General features: G+C 46.3%; 1 protein-coding gene across 7 annotated transcripts in view; it reads right to left on the bottom strand.

Moving 5' to 3' along the window:
• The window catches only part of COL4A6 (collagen type IV alpha 6 chain), a 286,475-nt gene that overhangs the window by 33,877 nt on the left and 237,381 nt on the right, over positions 1–15,217 (bottom strand). For all 7 annotated transcript variants that reach the window (XM_077889762.1, XM_077889763.1, XM_077889759.1 and 4 more), the window contains 8 exons: positions 14,192–14,245; positions 6,863–6,922; positions 5,581–5,625; positions 4,841–4,894; positions 3,525–3,594; positions 2,453–2,560; positions 1,408–1,548; positions 439–543 (listed from right to left, as the gene is read on the bottom strand). In XM_077889762.1, the coding sequence (XP_077745888.1) occupies positions 439–543; positions 1,408–1,548; positions 2,453–2,560; positions 3,525–3,594; positions 4,841–4,894; positions 5,581–5,625; positions 6,863–6,922; positions 14,192–14,245 (637 nt within the window). The remainder of the gene's footprint in view (positions 1–438; positions 544–1,407; positions 1,549–2,452; positions 2,561–3,524; positions 3,595–4,840; positions 4,895–5,580; positions 5,626–6,862; positions 6,923–14,191; positions 14,246–15,217) is intronic.

Raw genomic sequence — 15,217 nt, 5'->3', positions numbered from 1 at the left:
CTTCAACATCAGTGGGGACCATGGCTGTTTTCCTAGAGCCAGTTGACTTTTACAGATTGCCAAGTCTTGACCTCTTCAGAGTCCTTTCATTCAGGCTGAAGGTAATGATGAGTGACTTCTGGCCTTGGCCTCACACACCGAGAAGGGCTGCCGTGTATGCTGGCTCTAACAGCTGGGGCTGCTGGTAGCCACTTCTGTGGGTGTATGGGGTAGGAACAGGGCCCCAGAGCCACCTGGTCCTGTGTGACCTCAACTACCAGTCTCGTTCTCTGAGCCCTAAATATAGAGCACTTCCAACAACCCTATAATCACCCCCCCATCAAGACCCCAGACAGCTGCTGTTCAGGTTCCCAAAGCCGTTGGTCTGCTCTTCTCCCAGAGAGCCTTCTGCAAGAAGGAGTTTGGGGAGCAAAGAACACTCAAGAGGGCGAAAATCACCTTTTATGCCTTTGAGGCCTGGGTTTCCTTTTGGACCTCTTTCTCCTCGGAGACCAGGGAACCCTGGCTCTGTGTTCTGTAGGGTTTCAGTCTCAAATGCTGGACCTTCAGGAAAAAGGGAACATAAGCCATTGACACATTGCAGGTGATGCTGCACAGTGGCTCTGTCACTAAGGCCTGTGTCCTTGAGGCTCAGCAACCAAACCAGAGCCAGAGACCCAGAGGCTGTGGCAAGTCTTATCCCCTATTGGTGCTCTTCACTCTGCTATGTTTTACAGAAGGGCTATTATGTTTCAGGCACCAGACTAGACACAGAGAGGATCAGAATGACCACAACAACTGAAGGGAGTCAGCAGTCCCAGTGCCTATCCCAGAAAGTCCCCTGGGGACAAAAGAGGAAATGCAGTAGTCTCAGGGTTTAGATGACCAAGAAACAGGTGGGCCTATTTCCAGCCCTTCTCTTAGAATCTAGAATCTAGATTCTAGAGAGGACCTAAGGAGAATAAGCCCCATTGAGGCTTTTAGCAACCATCTTGAGGGGCCAGGCTTGTATTCCCATTTCTCAGGCTCTCAGCCCACCCTGCTGGGGCCCTGAGGACTAGGTGGAGCTTGAGAGAGCCAATGTTGATTCTTCATAGGCCACAAGACCAGAGGCTGGGGGGGCTGAGGACAACAGAGGGTGGGATGAAATGAGTACACAGATTGGAATGCATTGGGTAGGTGTGGCCATAGAGGTGGCTTTAGCCTGCCTTGTTGTTCCTTGATGAACCCTCTGACTCCTCTGGTCACTACTCTGTAGAAGGAGGGCCCTGAATCAGGAGGACAGGGCCTTTGGCACTGCCCCTCTGGGGTCATGATGCAGCCCAGCTATTTCTCCTGTGAAATGCTCTCTCCCTCAAAAATCATGACTGTTCTGCAGTCTGGATGGCACTTGAATCTCAACACCAAAGAGCGAAATGAACAACTTACCGGGTGGGCCTCGTAGGCCTGGTAGGCCTGGCAAACCATCTCTGCCTGGGGGGCCAGCTGTCCCAACTGTGGTACGGCCTGGGCTTCCTTGGTCCCCCTTTAAACCTGGAACTCCCTGGGGGCCTAGAGCACCTGGGACACCTGGAAGGACAAGCCCACACAATAATGCTGACCACATTACCCTGTTCTTTGGGGTTCTTCAATTCGCAGCATATGCTGGGAACCCACTCCAAGGAAAGAATTTGGAAGACCAATTGCCCTTCTCTTACATTAGAGTTAGAAGGGTCCTTAGGAATTGTCTAGCCCAACCTCTTGGGAAGTTGAGGCCTAAAGGGCAGGGAGAACATGGTGAAGGCAATGTTTGGTGGCAAACCTGAGAGGGAAACCTGGTCTCTGGTCTCCTACATTTGGATTTTTCAACCTTAGGGGTCAGATCAGCTGTCCCTCCTTCAGGCAGTTGCTTTAAAAGCACAGGTATCCTTACGGATGCCCATCTCCAAGGAATTTAGAAACTAATGTCTTTCAGAGTAATGTCTGAAGCTTTATATTTGGCCCATCATGGCCCTCTCTGAATCTGGCATGGCCTTTCTCTATTTGCTACTACAGAATGAAATATGAGTGTGCTTCTCCAATGCTTCCTTCATTCATAGGATCCTGGGCCATTCAGTGCCTGAGCGAAGCACAGAGTGAGGGTCTGGGGACAAATTCTCCTCTGGGCTTTTGTTAGCTCCTACTAGCAAACATTAGCTGGGATGGAAAATCCATAGAAGAGTCCAAAGCAGGCCGCCATCTGGTTGCTGGAAACCTCAAAAGGATTGCCTGTCTAGCAATGTTACATTATCCAGGCCAAAGGAAAGCTTCTCACCCAGGTCCTATCCTCATGTACATTAGCCTTGGGCTGGTAGTAGGGAATATAATGACTATAGTCTACCTTTCCTTTAACTTTGGCTTGATATGTATCTAAACCAGAGGTACAGAAGGGGATGCTGGGCACCAGCGTGGTTAGAGGACAGATCTGTGCAGGGGGTGGGGTACTTTGTTTCACCTGGTAAAGCTGGTAAGCCAGGGATGCCAGAAGGGCCAGGCAGGCCCTGGATGCCTTCATCTCCTTTAAGTCCTGGGAGACCTGGCATACCGGGATCTCCAGGATAACCTGGCATTTTGAGGGAAAAAAAATCAGTAAGCAAACCAGAAGAGGCCCATAAATGTCACAAAATGCCTAAGGAGAGTTGCAAGGAGATGTCCTCAGGATAGATTTCTCTTTCTCGCCCTTCACAGGCCTCCCTGAATCTAATGGCCTCATGTGATAATGGGCCTACTTGAGCTAAGGCTTCATTAGTTTTCAGAACCAGTCTGGCCAGGGCTAACCTTCGATGGGAAGATCTGGTAAGTACTAGGAACGTCCTTCTACTATTACCAACCTGCTGTCATGCCTCAAATGTCTACCATTTGGACTAAGGTGTTAAAGTCTACTATTCACGTTATGCACATAGATTCCCTAGAAGTGGAACACAGGAATCCACTGTCAATCATTAATACCATGGCTTCATTAAGTGTACTGGACAGGGCATGGGCTAGAGAGGATGACAGGGGAGAGATCATTTCGGAGACTGGGGCAGAAGAGGTATAGTAGTAGAAGCCTTTGCTGAAGCAAGGAGTAGCTGGAGACACTGGGCATACAGGTGCTTGTAGAAGGCAATGAGAACAGTTGGATACTCTTCCACCTCCTGTGACATTGTCAAACCCAAGCATGCATGGGATCATGTAGATAAAACCCCAAATGTCCCATAGTATCAGGGTCAAGTCAACCTAGACAGGGAGGATATTGGTCTTTCCCCAAGCTTCATTAGGAGAACAATTTTCATCAAGTCAAGGCCCAGTCCAACCACAACCTTAGTCTTGGTGGAGCCAACATGGAGTGTAGGGCTTGGCTTCTTTGCCCAAAGACATTGGAATTAGCTTCCTTCCCCCAAATACAGGACCCATGAGGGGCCCTTGAGGGTGTTGGCTCTAGCAGCAATCCAATGATTGACAAAATATCCTCATTATGATTATAGGGAATATAGAATGTAACCCATGGTCCTTTCTTTTTCACTGCAATCAATGAAAAGTTGCACCTGAGATCACAGCACCATCTGTATCGATGAACACATCTGGGCCTGGCAGGCCAATGCCACCCTTTTCACCCTGTAAAGATTCAATTGGTTAAATGCAAACATTCCCGTGACTTCAAGCTCTATGTGCCCTCAAAGCCATTCCTCGGGAAAATAAAAGTTTTCTCCTTCTACAACCCTTGATTCTATGGGCCAGCTAGTCCACAGGTTAATTCTGAAGTCTAATAAATTTCAGATGAAGGCAATGCAAAGAAGGCCAGAGACCTAATACTCAATGGTAAACCTGTCAAAAATAAGGGATCCCGATTACATTTTACAACCTGACTCCAGGATAATCTGCTTCTGGGCCTGGGACACAGATCAAAGAATAGACCATGTTGCTGCACCAAAAGGTGCAAAGGAAGGAGCAATTTTAACTTTTTTTTTTTTCCCGCTCTAGCAGGCCCAGGACTCTGCTACTGTCACTGGCCTTGTTTAGTGGATGATTTCAGGCAGAGGAAGTCAAAGGAGTTCTAAGTCCCCCCGAAGGGGGGCTCAGGTATCAGAATCAGATACAGTGGCATATCCAAGTGGGGTGGTGGGAGCTGCCTGCCCCTGGTACAGACAATAAGGGGACACTTTGTCTGTAAAGAATTGAAAAACAATAATAAAGACAAAAATTTAGCAATTCTAAACAATGTAAATAGTAGAATATTCCTCTTTGTAGAGATGGATTTGCTCCCGTACTCCACCGCCACCCCCCCCGCCCCTGGCTTTTAGTCTACCTCCGATCAAGTAGTATCTAAGGCAGGCCTATTGGTTTTTTAGTGCTCAAAGTAGGGTTCACACACTTCATGTGAAAAGGGTTACATTTAAAATGTTAAGATACTGGAAAAAAACACTTCATCTCATATGTAGGTGTTTATTATGGTTCAGGTGTTTGTGTCCTTTTTGCCCCCAATTCATTTTGAAAACTTCATACCCAAAGTGATGGTATTAGGAGGTGGGGCCTTTGGGAGGTGATCAGGTCACGAGCATGGAGCCCTCAGGATTGGGACTCGTGCCCTTATAAGAGAAGGCCAAGAAGGCTAGCTCGCCCCTTCCACCATGTGAGGGCATAGTGAGAAGTCAGTGACCTGGAAGAGGACCCTAACTCAACCATTCTGGTGCCCCAATATGGGGCTTCCAGCCTCCAGAACTGTGAGAAATAATTTTCTGTTTTTTATAAGCTGCCCAGACTGTGATAGTTTCTTAAAGCAGCCAAATGGACTAAACAGCATTTAGGGGAATTCTTTACCCTTCTACCTCCCCAGTCCTGGATTTTCACTTCCCAACATTACCTTAATTCCTGGGAGTCCATTAAGCCCAGGAAAACCTGAGGACCCCTTCTTGCCCTGTGACAGAAACAGAGTTACAGCTAAATCAAATGTCTAAGAACATAAGAGGGACTGGTCTTTGGATGAGACCAGGGCACATGGTGCAGGGATCTTGGCTGGCATTCCAGGGTATGCATGGATTCTACCCGACTCTGGAGGGTATAAAATGTTCCAGAAGGCAATATGGCACAAGGTAGCCAACTTGCCTGTTAGGAGGTATAAGGGCCACAAGGCTAGAGATGAATAAAGGCAGGCTGGACTTCTAGACCCTGATAACTTAATAAAGAAGTAGGACCACTGCATGGCACTGGATTGGTAACACTAGATACTCAGCTTATTGGATGAGGACGAAAGAAGATAGTGGCTGGGATTATACCCATCAAAAAGAGGTAGGTAATTTGTATTATAAGCAGTGGCTCCCTTTGTACAGATGCCCATGTTAAGTAAAGCAAGGGGGCTTTTCGATTAGGACTTTACATGTGGGCTTTTTTTTTAATTTATTTATTCATGATAGTCACACAGAGAGAGAGAGAGAGAGGCAGAGACACAGGCAGAGGGAGAAGCAGGCTCCATGCACCGGGAGCCTGATGTGGGATTCGATCCCGGGTCTCCAGGATCGCGCCCTAGGCCAAAGGCAGGCGCCAAACCGCTGCGCCACCCAGGGATCCCTACATGTGGGCTTTTAATGACATTAACCAAAATACCTGAATCCCTGGAGGGCCTTGGAGTCTTTCTAAACCCATGGGACCCTGTAAAGAGAATGAAGCCACCTTAGAAAGATTAATAGCCCACACTAGAGAAAGCCAATAGACTTACAAAACAAAGTTTCCCAACTGAGTTCAGGACTTAGCCGCTCCTAAAATTAGGTAAGAGAATGTCCCTAGACTTGGCTTAATGACTCCTTTCTAAGTACTAATCCATCAAGCTGAATAGCCACATGGAGCATTTTAAAAGAGCAAAATAAATGAAAACATTATAAGAATTGGGCAGAATTTGGTAGAAGGGCTGGGTGGTATTATACTTAGTCTGCATTAGTTCCAAGTCATGACATTTTTTTAAAGATTTTATTTATTTATTCATAGACAGAGAGAGAGAGAGAGAGGCAGAGACACAGGCAGAGGGAGAAGCAGGCTCCATGCAGGGAGCCCGATGTGGGACTCGATCCTGGGTCTCCAGGATCACACCCCAGGCTGCAGGCAGCGCCAAACCGCTGTGCCACCGGGGCTGCCCATGACATTTTTAAATAGATTGTGGGAGGGTCTCTTGTCTCTCACCCCAGCTGCATTCTTTGTTGGTGATTATGTCTTTTCAAGACAAGAGAGTAGAGAAAAGTAGAGACAGAAATGGCAGGGTAAAAGGTGAACATTGCTGAACACTCAAAAGATTCTTAATGAGCTTTATGACTAAGCCAAAATCGTAGTTCTCTAAAATGTTACTTCTTTAAGGCTAAGGATGGCCAGTTGCTTATAGCCTAACACCTAAGTGCCTGAAGCACTTAGAATCACACAGGCTAACAATTATTTCTTCACTTGAAGAGGGGTTATTACTGCAAATTGTAGACTGCAAATGTCACTCACTATGTTTTAGACCATCCCAGGCTTGTTTCTGTTCTATAAAGATGATATTCGGTCCTCTTTCATTACAGCAACATTTGCACCCTAGCCCACATTCCCTCAGGATAGAATGTAGTGAAAGCAGGACCACGCTTACCCCACTTTTGGCCCCGAAGAAAACTATATATGAGGACAAGGAAAGTCAGTAGGCTGAGGAGCCATTTCTTATTTAAGGGAGTCACTAAGTCAAGGAAGTGGGGCAAAGTGAAGAGGAGGAGGTCTCAAGGGCCTGGCAGAGCGTTGAGGAAGAGAAAGAAGAGAAGCTTTGGTGGCCATCAAGTTATATAACATAGAGATGTGAACAGGACAAAACATGGACCCGATGGACCGGGTAACTTGCCAGACCCGGGCAAGCAACAGTCCAGGCTCATACCCTTGGTCCTGGCAAACCAGGGATTCCCTTTTCTCCCTTTTCTCCAGCAGTTCCAAGTCCCTAAAGGAAAAAAAGAAACCACAAGTTATAACATCCATTTCCTCATAGGTCTCCTGGCTTTATCCAAAGTAGGGAGGTGACTTCGAATCAATGCCATTGCGAGTTGGGGAGGCTCACCATGTTGAGCCTCTTGTCACTGTCTAAGAAGCACACAGGGCCTGAACAAAGGTTGGACCATTCATCTAAGGTTCCCTCTTGGTTTTAGAAGTAATGTCTTGTCCCCTTAAACATGATTACCTATATTCACAGCTCCTTGGATTAATAGCATAGAAATGATTAACTATCTAACCTCATTGGTTTGACATGTGGGGAGGCAGACACTCAGAACAGGTAAGCATCTTGTGTGCATTACAGAATCGATGAGACTGCCATGTCTTCAAACTTCCATTCCAGGGCCCTTTCCATGAGAATAGGCTGCCTTCTACCACCTAGGAGCTTGTTTCTTTGACCCGCAAATGGAAAATTGTATTAGTCCTTGGGGGTCAAGACTGGAGGGAAGAGCTTTTGCCCTCTGGGGGCGTGATGGCTGCATCATTCTCTTTGGTGGGAAGGATTCTTTCTTTTTTTTTTTTTGAAAGGATTATATCTATCTAGATGTGGTCTAGAATCCTGTAGGCCCTAGCAGTACTCCGAAGGGTACTAGGAGATGGTCTTCAACCCCTCTTGCCCTGCTCACAGAAGGTGAGGATTTGCAGCCATGGACATGACTTGGGACTCTCTAGGGACAAGCAGAAATCCAAAAAGCAGAATGAGTAAGGAAGCTTCTTTCCCTCTGGGTCTAAAGCAAGCATATTCTGGGCCCCAAGAACCAGAAGAGTTCACTACCAAAGTGGATGGAGTCTTTCATGGCAAGCTGAATCAAGGCCATTTTGTTGTTATGGTTTAAATGTGGGACTTTCTGGAGCATAGGTTCTGGCAAACAACATTTAGGCCTATTGTGAGAGTGAAGGAGGCAGTGAAGCTTTCTTGAATGTAAGCCTGTGAAAGGCGGTAAATGTTGTGGCACGTCTCCCCTCGTCCCTTCTCAATGTGACCTGGCTCAGTTGGTTCTGCAGCCAATGCTCTAATCCCACTTACAGTTTTTTCTTTCTCTTATATACTCTGAGCATTCCCTTGGGTCCTGAAAGCTGGCTGAATAGCCCTTCTCTTTCTAGGCCCAAGTGGGTTTTTGTCATTGTTATCGTCATTGTTTTTAATGTGGGCTTTTTTTGGTCTTTTTGTTGTGGGGTGGAGGGTGGAGTGTGTGTCTGTGAAGGGTCTAGTTCAAAGCAGACTTTGGTTCCTGCTTGTCTTTCTTTTTTTATGCATCTATAGTTGTGTGTCAAAGGGCTCAGACCTCATGCTGAATGGGATTTCTATTTGAAAAACCTGGGGCTCAAATTGAACACAAACTTTTGTGAAATCTTAGTTCTGCATCTCAAATTGGAAACCCAGGAATGCTGCCACCTGGTGGCACACATCTCTGGGCCTCTGAAGCCAAATGCCATGCAGCCTTCCCTGAGCTGTCCATGGAAGCTATAGCAACTCCCACTGCCCCAGACACTTGCAGCACTAACAGGGGTTGTATATGAAAGTTTGTCAGCAGGAGGTCTATACCACACTCACTTCCATCTCCTCCAGGACACGTTACTGCAAGCTAAACACATACAAGATAGTTCCATACATACTTGTTGAGTTAAAAAGAATGACTCAGAAAACAAAACTGTTGCCAAACGTGAAGCATATCCAGGAACTCTCATGCTGTCCACCTATTTTGCCCACAGTTGCAAAGACAAGGGAACTTTGTCCTCTTTCTTCAGAAAGCAGAAAGGCTCTCTAGACTCATGCTTTCTCAGAGAGCTTGTGCTATCATGTGTACAAAAATAAATAGTTCAAAAACAAGGGCCACCTGGTGGCTCAGTGGTTGACCATCTGCCTTTGGCTCAGGGCATGATCCTGGAGTTCTGGGATGGGGTCCCGCATCGGGCTCCCAGCAGGGAACTTGCTTCTCCCTCTGCCTATGTCTCTGCCTTCTCTCTGTGTCTCTCATGAATAAATAGAATCTTTACCAAAAAGTTTAAAAATGAAAAAAATAAAAGAAACTGATTTGTGTGTGTGTATGTGTGTGTGTGTAGGGGGGTGGTTAAAGCCATAGAACATACGTGACTTGGCAAGATACTGGGTCATAGGCTCAGTCTGTCTCCCAGGGCAGGGAGGCACCATACAGGGCCCTGCTGAGCAAGCCATTCTAGCAAGATGTCCTGGGACCCTGCCAGGTCACAGGCAGTCCTTGCCAGGAGCTGTCCTGCACCCACTGCTCCCATACCCCTTCTCATCCATGTCCAAGAAAGCCTCATTAGAGCACTAGCTTAGCTGTTCATAGGCCTACTCACTAGGGCCCTGTCTCCTAGTATTTTGGTTCAAGGATATTAGTGGCTCTGTAAAAACTCAACTTGAATCACGTGGCTAGGAATGAGGGCATAGGGGTGATGTAGTCTATGAGGTAGGGTGAGGCAGGTGGTACCAGGAAAAGGCGAGCTGCCAATGCTAGGCTGGGGCCAGGGGGTGTGGGCCCTGCTGCCCAGTGAAAAAAGCTGCTTTGGCCACAGGTCCTCAGAGGCATGCTCGCTCAAGAGGTGAGCCACCGTGCAGTCCCCCTCTGCTCAAGCCTCTCCCCCCAACCCCAAGCAGGCTCCCTGTGGCCCCAGCTGAGGCGGTGGAGATGGCTAGAGCCACCTGCACACCTAGGGTGGCTTCTCTAACTGGGAAAAGCAGGAGGAGGTGCTGGAGTATGGAAAGGGGGAGCGAGGCTAGCGGGGAGAGAAGGGGGGTAAGGGGTGCTACTGTCTTGGAAGCTAAACTGCAGAGATGTCTTCTGCTTGGCACTGCAAGGGTCCCTGAGATTAGAAACGTGAGAGATTGGGCAAATCAAGTGTCCTTCTAGCCTCTGCCCCTTAGGAGAGCAGGGCCAAGGGCATCCCCACCACCTGCCTCCTCTTTGCCCTCAAGTCTGTGAGGTTGGGGCTCCTCCTCCAAAGGACCCACCTAAAGGGCACGGAAAGCCTGGAGCCCAGTTGAAGGAGCACCCCACATGCCCAGTAGTTGCCTCACATCTACTCAATAGGTCCCTCAGGATTTGCCAGTCTCTTCTCCCTTCCCTCATCTCTTCCACATTGCCTCACCCTGTGTTCACTGGCCCTTGGATAGAATGCACACAGGTATATGATTCTCTCTGACAGTCTCCACGAGAGACCCTGTGCCAGATGTGCGTGTGGACTGCTGGGGATACTAGGGCAAAATGAGGGATACTGGGGCTGAGCCAGAAAGTCAGGGATGTTTAGTTATGCCAGACAGGGCCAGACAAAACAGGTGAGACATAACATTGGTCAGGTTGGCCAGTTGTCAGCAGCTCCTTCAAAGATTATGGTTGGGATGGAGAAGAAACAAATGGTCAAAGGGGGATAGTTTGGACTCCCTAGAGATTTGCATCCTTGGTGCAGCCTCATTTCTCAGTGAGTGTGGATAATTGACAGCTGGTGTGATGAAGGCTTTGGATTTGAGAAGCATGCTTTAGGTGAAAAGCCTCCAGTATCATAGTCTACCACCACCATACCAAGAAGGAACTGGACTGTAGGGGGCAGTATGATATGGGGAAATGAGTGTGTGTGGGGGGGAGCCCTGAGCTGCCTAGCTTTCAAAAAAGCTGGATTTCAGCCTCAGCTCTGCTAATAACTGTCTGCGTGTCTCTGGACAAGAACTTCATCTGTTCAAGCCATGATTTCCTCTTCAGTACAGGGAGATAAACCCGTCCCAACTTGCTTACCTCCTGAGGATGATGTGAGGTGGCTAGAGTCTCTATGAAATGGTCACAAAGGAAAATGCAAACCCTTTCCCCAACCCACTCGCAAAGTGCTTTGTACCGGTGGTGCCTGATAGAAATATGGGAACCACTATGTTGTTTTAAATTTTCTAGTAGCTACATCAGAAACATAAAAGAAATAGGTGGAATTAATTTCAGTAACATTTTGTTTGACCAAATATATCTTAAAATAGTGTCATTTCAACATTGAAGTAAAAATCATTGAGATATTTTAGATTATTTTTCTCATACCTAGAGTTTGGAATCCGTGTGTCCTTAACACTTACAGTATACCTTATTTCAGACTAGTCATATTTCAAGGCTTGGTGGCTGCATGTGGTTAGTGGTCATCATATTGGATGCACAGCTTTATACTTTGTAAAGAAACTTCATGTACATTGTGAATTGGCCCTTGAGACGGTAGATATGACCATCGCCATACTACAGATAGACAGAGATGCCTCGACACTTGAAAAGGTCCCAGAGATGGACCTGAGTCTGAAGTCTAGGTGTCCTGTCTCTAACTTTGGAGTTCTCTTCCTTTCTGACTCATTAGACACTGGGCTAATTAAGATCAATGACGTCGAACAGATGATTCCCTGTGGCCCTGTGTTTCTACAGGCTATCATGGAAGCAATTTGTGCTTCTGGCTCTACTGGCTCCATTTCCTGGCCACCCAGAGAGACCCAGAGTATTTCAAAGAACTGTAGGGAAAGCCTGGAGCCCATCTACCCCACTTAGCAAGCAGAGGCAGGCCTAGTCATCTTTAACTCGTCCATTTCCCTCCTGCTCCATGAACATCTTGTCAACTCCTTCCTCAAAACACATCGTGCAGTTTCAGAGACCTATCAACCAAATATAATGTGTGGGCCTCATTTGGACTCTGGTTCAAACACAGAAATTGCAAAAAATATATTTATGAGAAAATCATTAAGTCTGAATTCTGAGTTAACTGATATTAAGCATATTACTTTTGATTGATGAGTGATGATGATATTGCAACTATGCTTTTATTTATTTATTTTTAGATGTTTATTTGTTTATTTTAGAGACAGGGAGAGGGAAAGAGAATCTCGAGCAGATTCCCTGTTGAACATGGAGCCAGGGCCCCAGCTCGATCTCACAACCCTGAGACTGCGACCCTGAGAGCAGGACCCTGAAACCAAGAGTTGGATGTTTAACTGACTGAGCCACTCAGATGATTTGTAACTATGCCTTTAAAGTGTTCCTGTCTCTTAGAAGTTCTGAAGTATTTTATGTTGAAATGATATGTCTGAGGATGCCTGGGTGGCTCAGCAGTTGACCGTCTGCCTTTGGCACAGGGCGTGATCCCGGAGTTCTAGGATCAAGTTCTGCATCGGGCTCCCTGCATGGAGTCTGCTTCTACCTCTGCCTATGTCACTGTCTCTCTGTGTTTCTCATAAATAAATAAATAAATAAATAAATAAATAAATAAATAAATCTTTTAAAAAATGAAAAATAAATTACATGTTTGTTATTTGCTTCCAGTTGGTGGAGTAGCTTAATGTAAAAGCCGAGCGATGAGGACACAGCAGGAGCATTATGCCATCTCTCCTCCTGGCATATGTTTAAAATGTTCCATAATAACAAGTTCACATTTTTTACATTTTCAATCTATGCACTTCTTTCCATTTTCCTTGCTAGCACCCTAGTGCAAACTGCTACCATCTCTCCCCCAGACTGGTACAGTAGCCTCTGCTGCCCCAGCCTTCCCTCATCCTTCACACCCCTGTCCCCCAAACTCTGCAAGAGTGTTCTTCTTAAAAATGCAAGTTAGAGGGCTGCCTGGGTGGCTCAGTTGGTTGAGCACCCAACTCTTGGTTTTGGCTCAGGTCATGATCTTGGAGGTGTGAGATTGGGCCCCACATTGGGCTCTACACTCAGTGGAGGTCTGCTTGGGATTCTCTCTCTCCCTCGCCCTCTGCTCCTCCCCCACTCTCTGTCACTCTCTCTCTAAAATAAGTAAATAAATCTCTAACAAAAACACATGTTAGAGCTTTCCAATGGGTTCTCATTCCATTTAACACAGATGCCACATTCGATCTACAAAGGGCTTCATGATTTGGCTCTTGCCTATCTCCCTGGTTCTTGCCCTTGCTCCCTCTACTCCATCCACTCACTTTCTCACTGTTGCTCAAAAGCAGTGAGCTCTTTCCAACCCCAGGGTCTGGGAACTTGTGGTTCCTTTTGCATAAAACTCTCTTCCTGATCTTCACGTGACTTCCTTCCTTATAATGTGCTCTTCCTCGGAGAGGCTCTGTGTGACCGCTCTGCCCAAAGTAGCCCACCATACTCTTGATCCACACTCCATCACTTTACCCTTTCTTTAATCTTCTATGTACTACTTATTACGATACAAACTTCTCAATTCATCTGTTTCCTTGTTTATTGTGTCTCCTCCCTCGCTCCCCCATTAGAATGTATTCTCCTCAGGACAAGAACTTTTTTTTTTAATACAATGAGCTTTTTTTTTTTTAAAGATTTTATTTATTTATTCATGAGAAACACACAGAGAGAGAGAGGGACAGAGACACAGGCAGAGGGAGAAGCAGGCTCCATGCAGGGAGCCCGACGCGGGACTCGATCCCGGGTCTCCAGGATCAGGCCGTGGGCTGAAGGTGGCGCTAAACTGCTGAGCCACCCGGGCTTCCCAAGACAAGAACTTTTACTTCCTTGACCGTTATTTAGTGTTGTCCAGCAGAATGCCTGGCACCTAATCACCCTCAAAAGGTTTAAGTTGGGCAGCCCTGGTGGCTCAGCAGTTTAGCGCCGCCTTCAGCCCAGGGGCTGATCCTGGATACCCAGGATCCAGGCCCACATCAGGCTCCCTGCATAGAGCCTGCTTCTCTCTCTGCTTGTGTCTCTGCCTCTCCCTCTCTCAGGAATAAATAAAATACTTAAAAAAAAGGTTTAAGTGAAAGACACTAAGATACAAGGGCATATAGGAGAGTGAAGATAGCATTACTAAGATTAATGAACAATGAATATGCGCCAGGCACATACTAAGTCCTTTCCATGCATATTATCTCATGTAGTCCTCATAACCATGCCATTATCATCCTACCCTCATTTTTGGGGCGGCGGGGAGGGAAATTGGAACTCAGGAAAGTTAAGAAACTTGTCCAAGGTCATATAGTTAGAAATCAGTGAAATCAGAAGTCAAGCCTAGGTCTGTTTTAATTCCAGAGCTTGAGCTAAAAACCGCTAAGATATATAGCCTCATAGAGTACCCTGGTAATGTCCTCATGGGTTCAAGAAACAATAACATTTCCTGGAATGCCTTCTAGTAATGAAGATGATAGAATGCTCTACAATAACCATAGGAAGAGGTCTTCTTGGTAGCCTTCTATTGCTATAGCTTTTGTCCAATCAGGTCCTTGAATACATTTTGACCAAATGGGGAGACTTACCGGGAGACCTGGAGGGCCACTTATTCCTGGGAAACCTGGAAGCCCTGGTTCACCCTGGAAGACCAATCAAAGATTAGTGAGTAGCAGGAGGAAACAGTGAACATAAAGGATATGGCTCCCTTGAGCTGCTTGGGCTGGGCAGCAGGCAACCAGGGGGGTATCAGGTGGTATAAACTCCCCAGGATCCCCAGGTGCTAATACCTGCACCAGGATATCAGTTTAGGGAGCCCTTGTGGTATGGGAAGGGCCAAGGGTCTATGGCAAGGAACAAAAACTGTCTAAAACAGAATCTCAAATGTTGAAGCTAATTGGGAGACACAAAAGATGATCATTTGCTGTCTTTCTAGGGGAAGGAGCCATTCAGTGTGATTTCCTGTTGAAAATTACGGGCTGCAAAGAAATCAACAGTTTGGGGAAAGGAGTAACAATTACAGTTTGGATGGGGATCCATAACACTGTAATCTGTCCTTCCCCAATATGCTAATTTAACTATCTGTGCCATAGAAGGGCTCCCTAAGGTTTGAGAATGATCAGGGAGGCAGGCAATCTTTCATATGTTCCCAAGCTGTTCCAAACTAATGATTGCTTTCTGTAAACCAAAAGAGGGCCTTGGAGCTGTTGCTTTCACAAAGACAAAATTCAAGAAATGGGAGTAAACACCTCTCCCTGCCCAGATCCCTTGGCCATAGGCACAGAATCACAAAACTGAAGGGAACCCTAGGAAAAGAAGGGAATGCAGGTTACTAAAAGATATCTACTCACCTTAACAGCATACAGTTTGAAAATTACCATGTATACATTCACTCACATCGAAATAGAAATCATGACGTATTGCAGTTGAACAGGTCTACAGCTCCAGCTGCAGTAGTTCATATCAGGTGAATTAGAGCATCTACTGTCACTTGGTGACAGTGTACCTTATTTGTAGGGTCACGTTTTGAGGGCAAATAACTTCTTTATAAAGATAACTTGAAAGTAACTATTTATTTCCTATGTATTTTGTCACAGTGTTTTGGGGACAATGTA

This window comes from Canis aureus, chromosome X (genome assembly GCF_053574225.1).
Source record: "Canis aureus isolate CA01 chromosome X, VMU_Caureus_v.1.0, whole genome shotgun sequence".
NCBI classification, from domain to species: Eukaryota; Metazoa; Chordata; class Mammalia; order Carnivora; family Canidae; genus Canis; species Canis aureus.
Note: the sequence above shows the minus strand (reverse complement) of the source record. Positions and strands in the feature narration are given on the sequence as shown.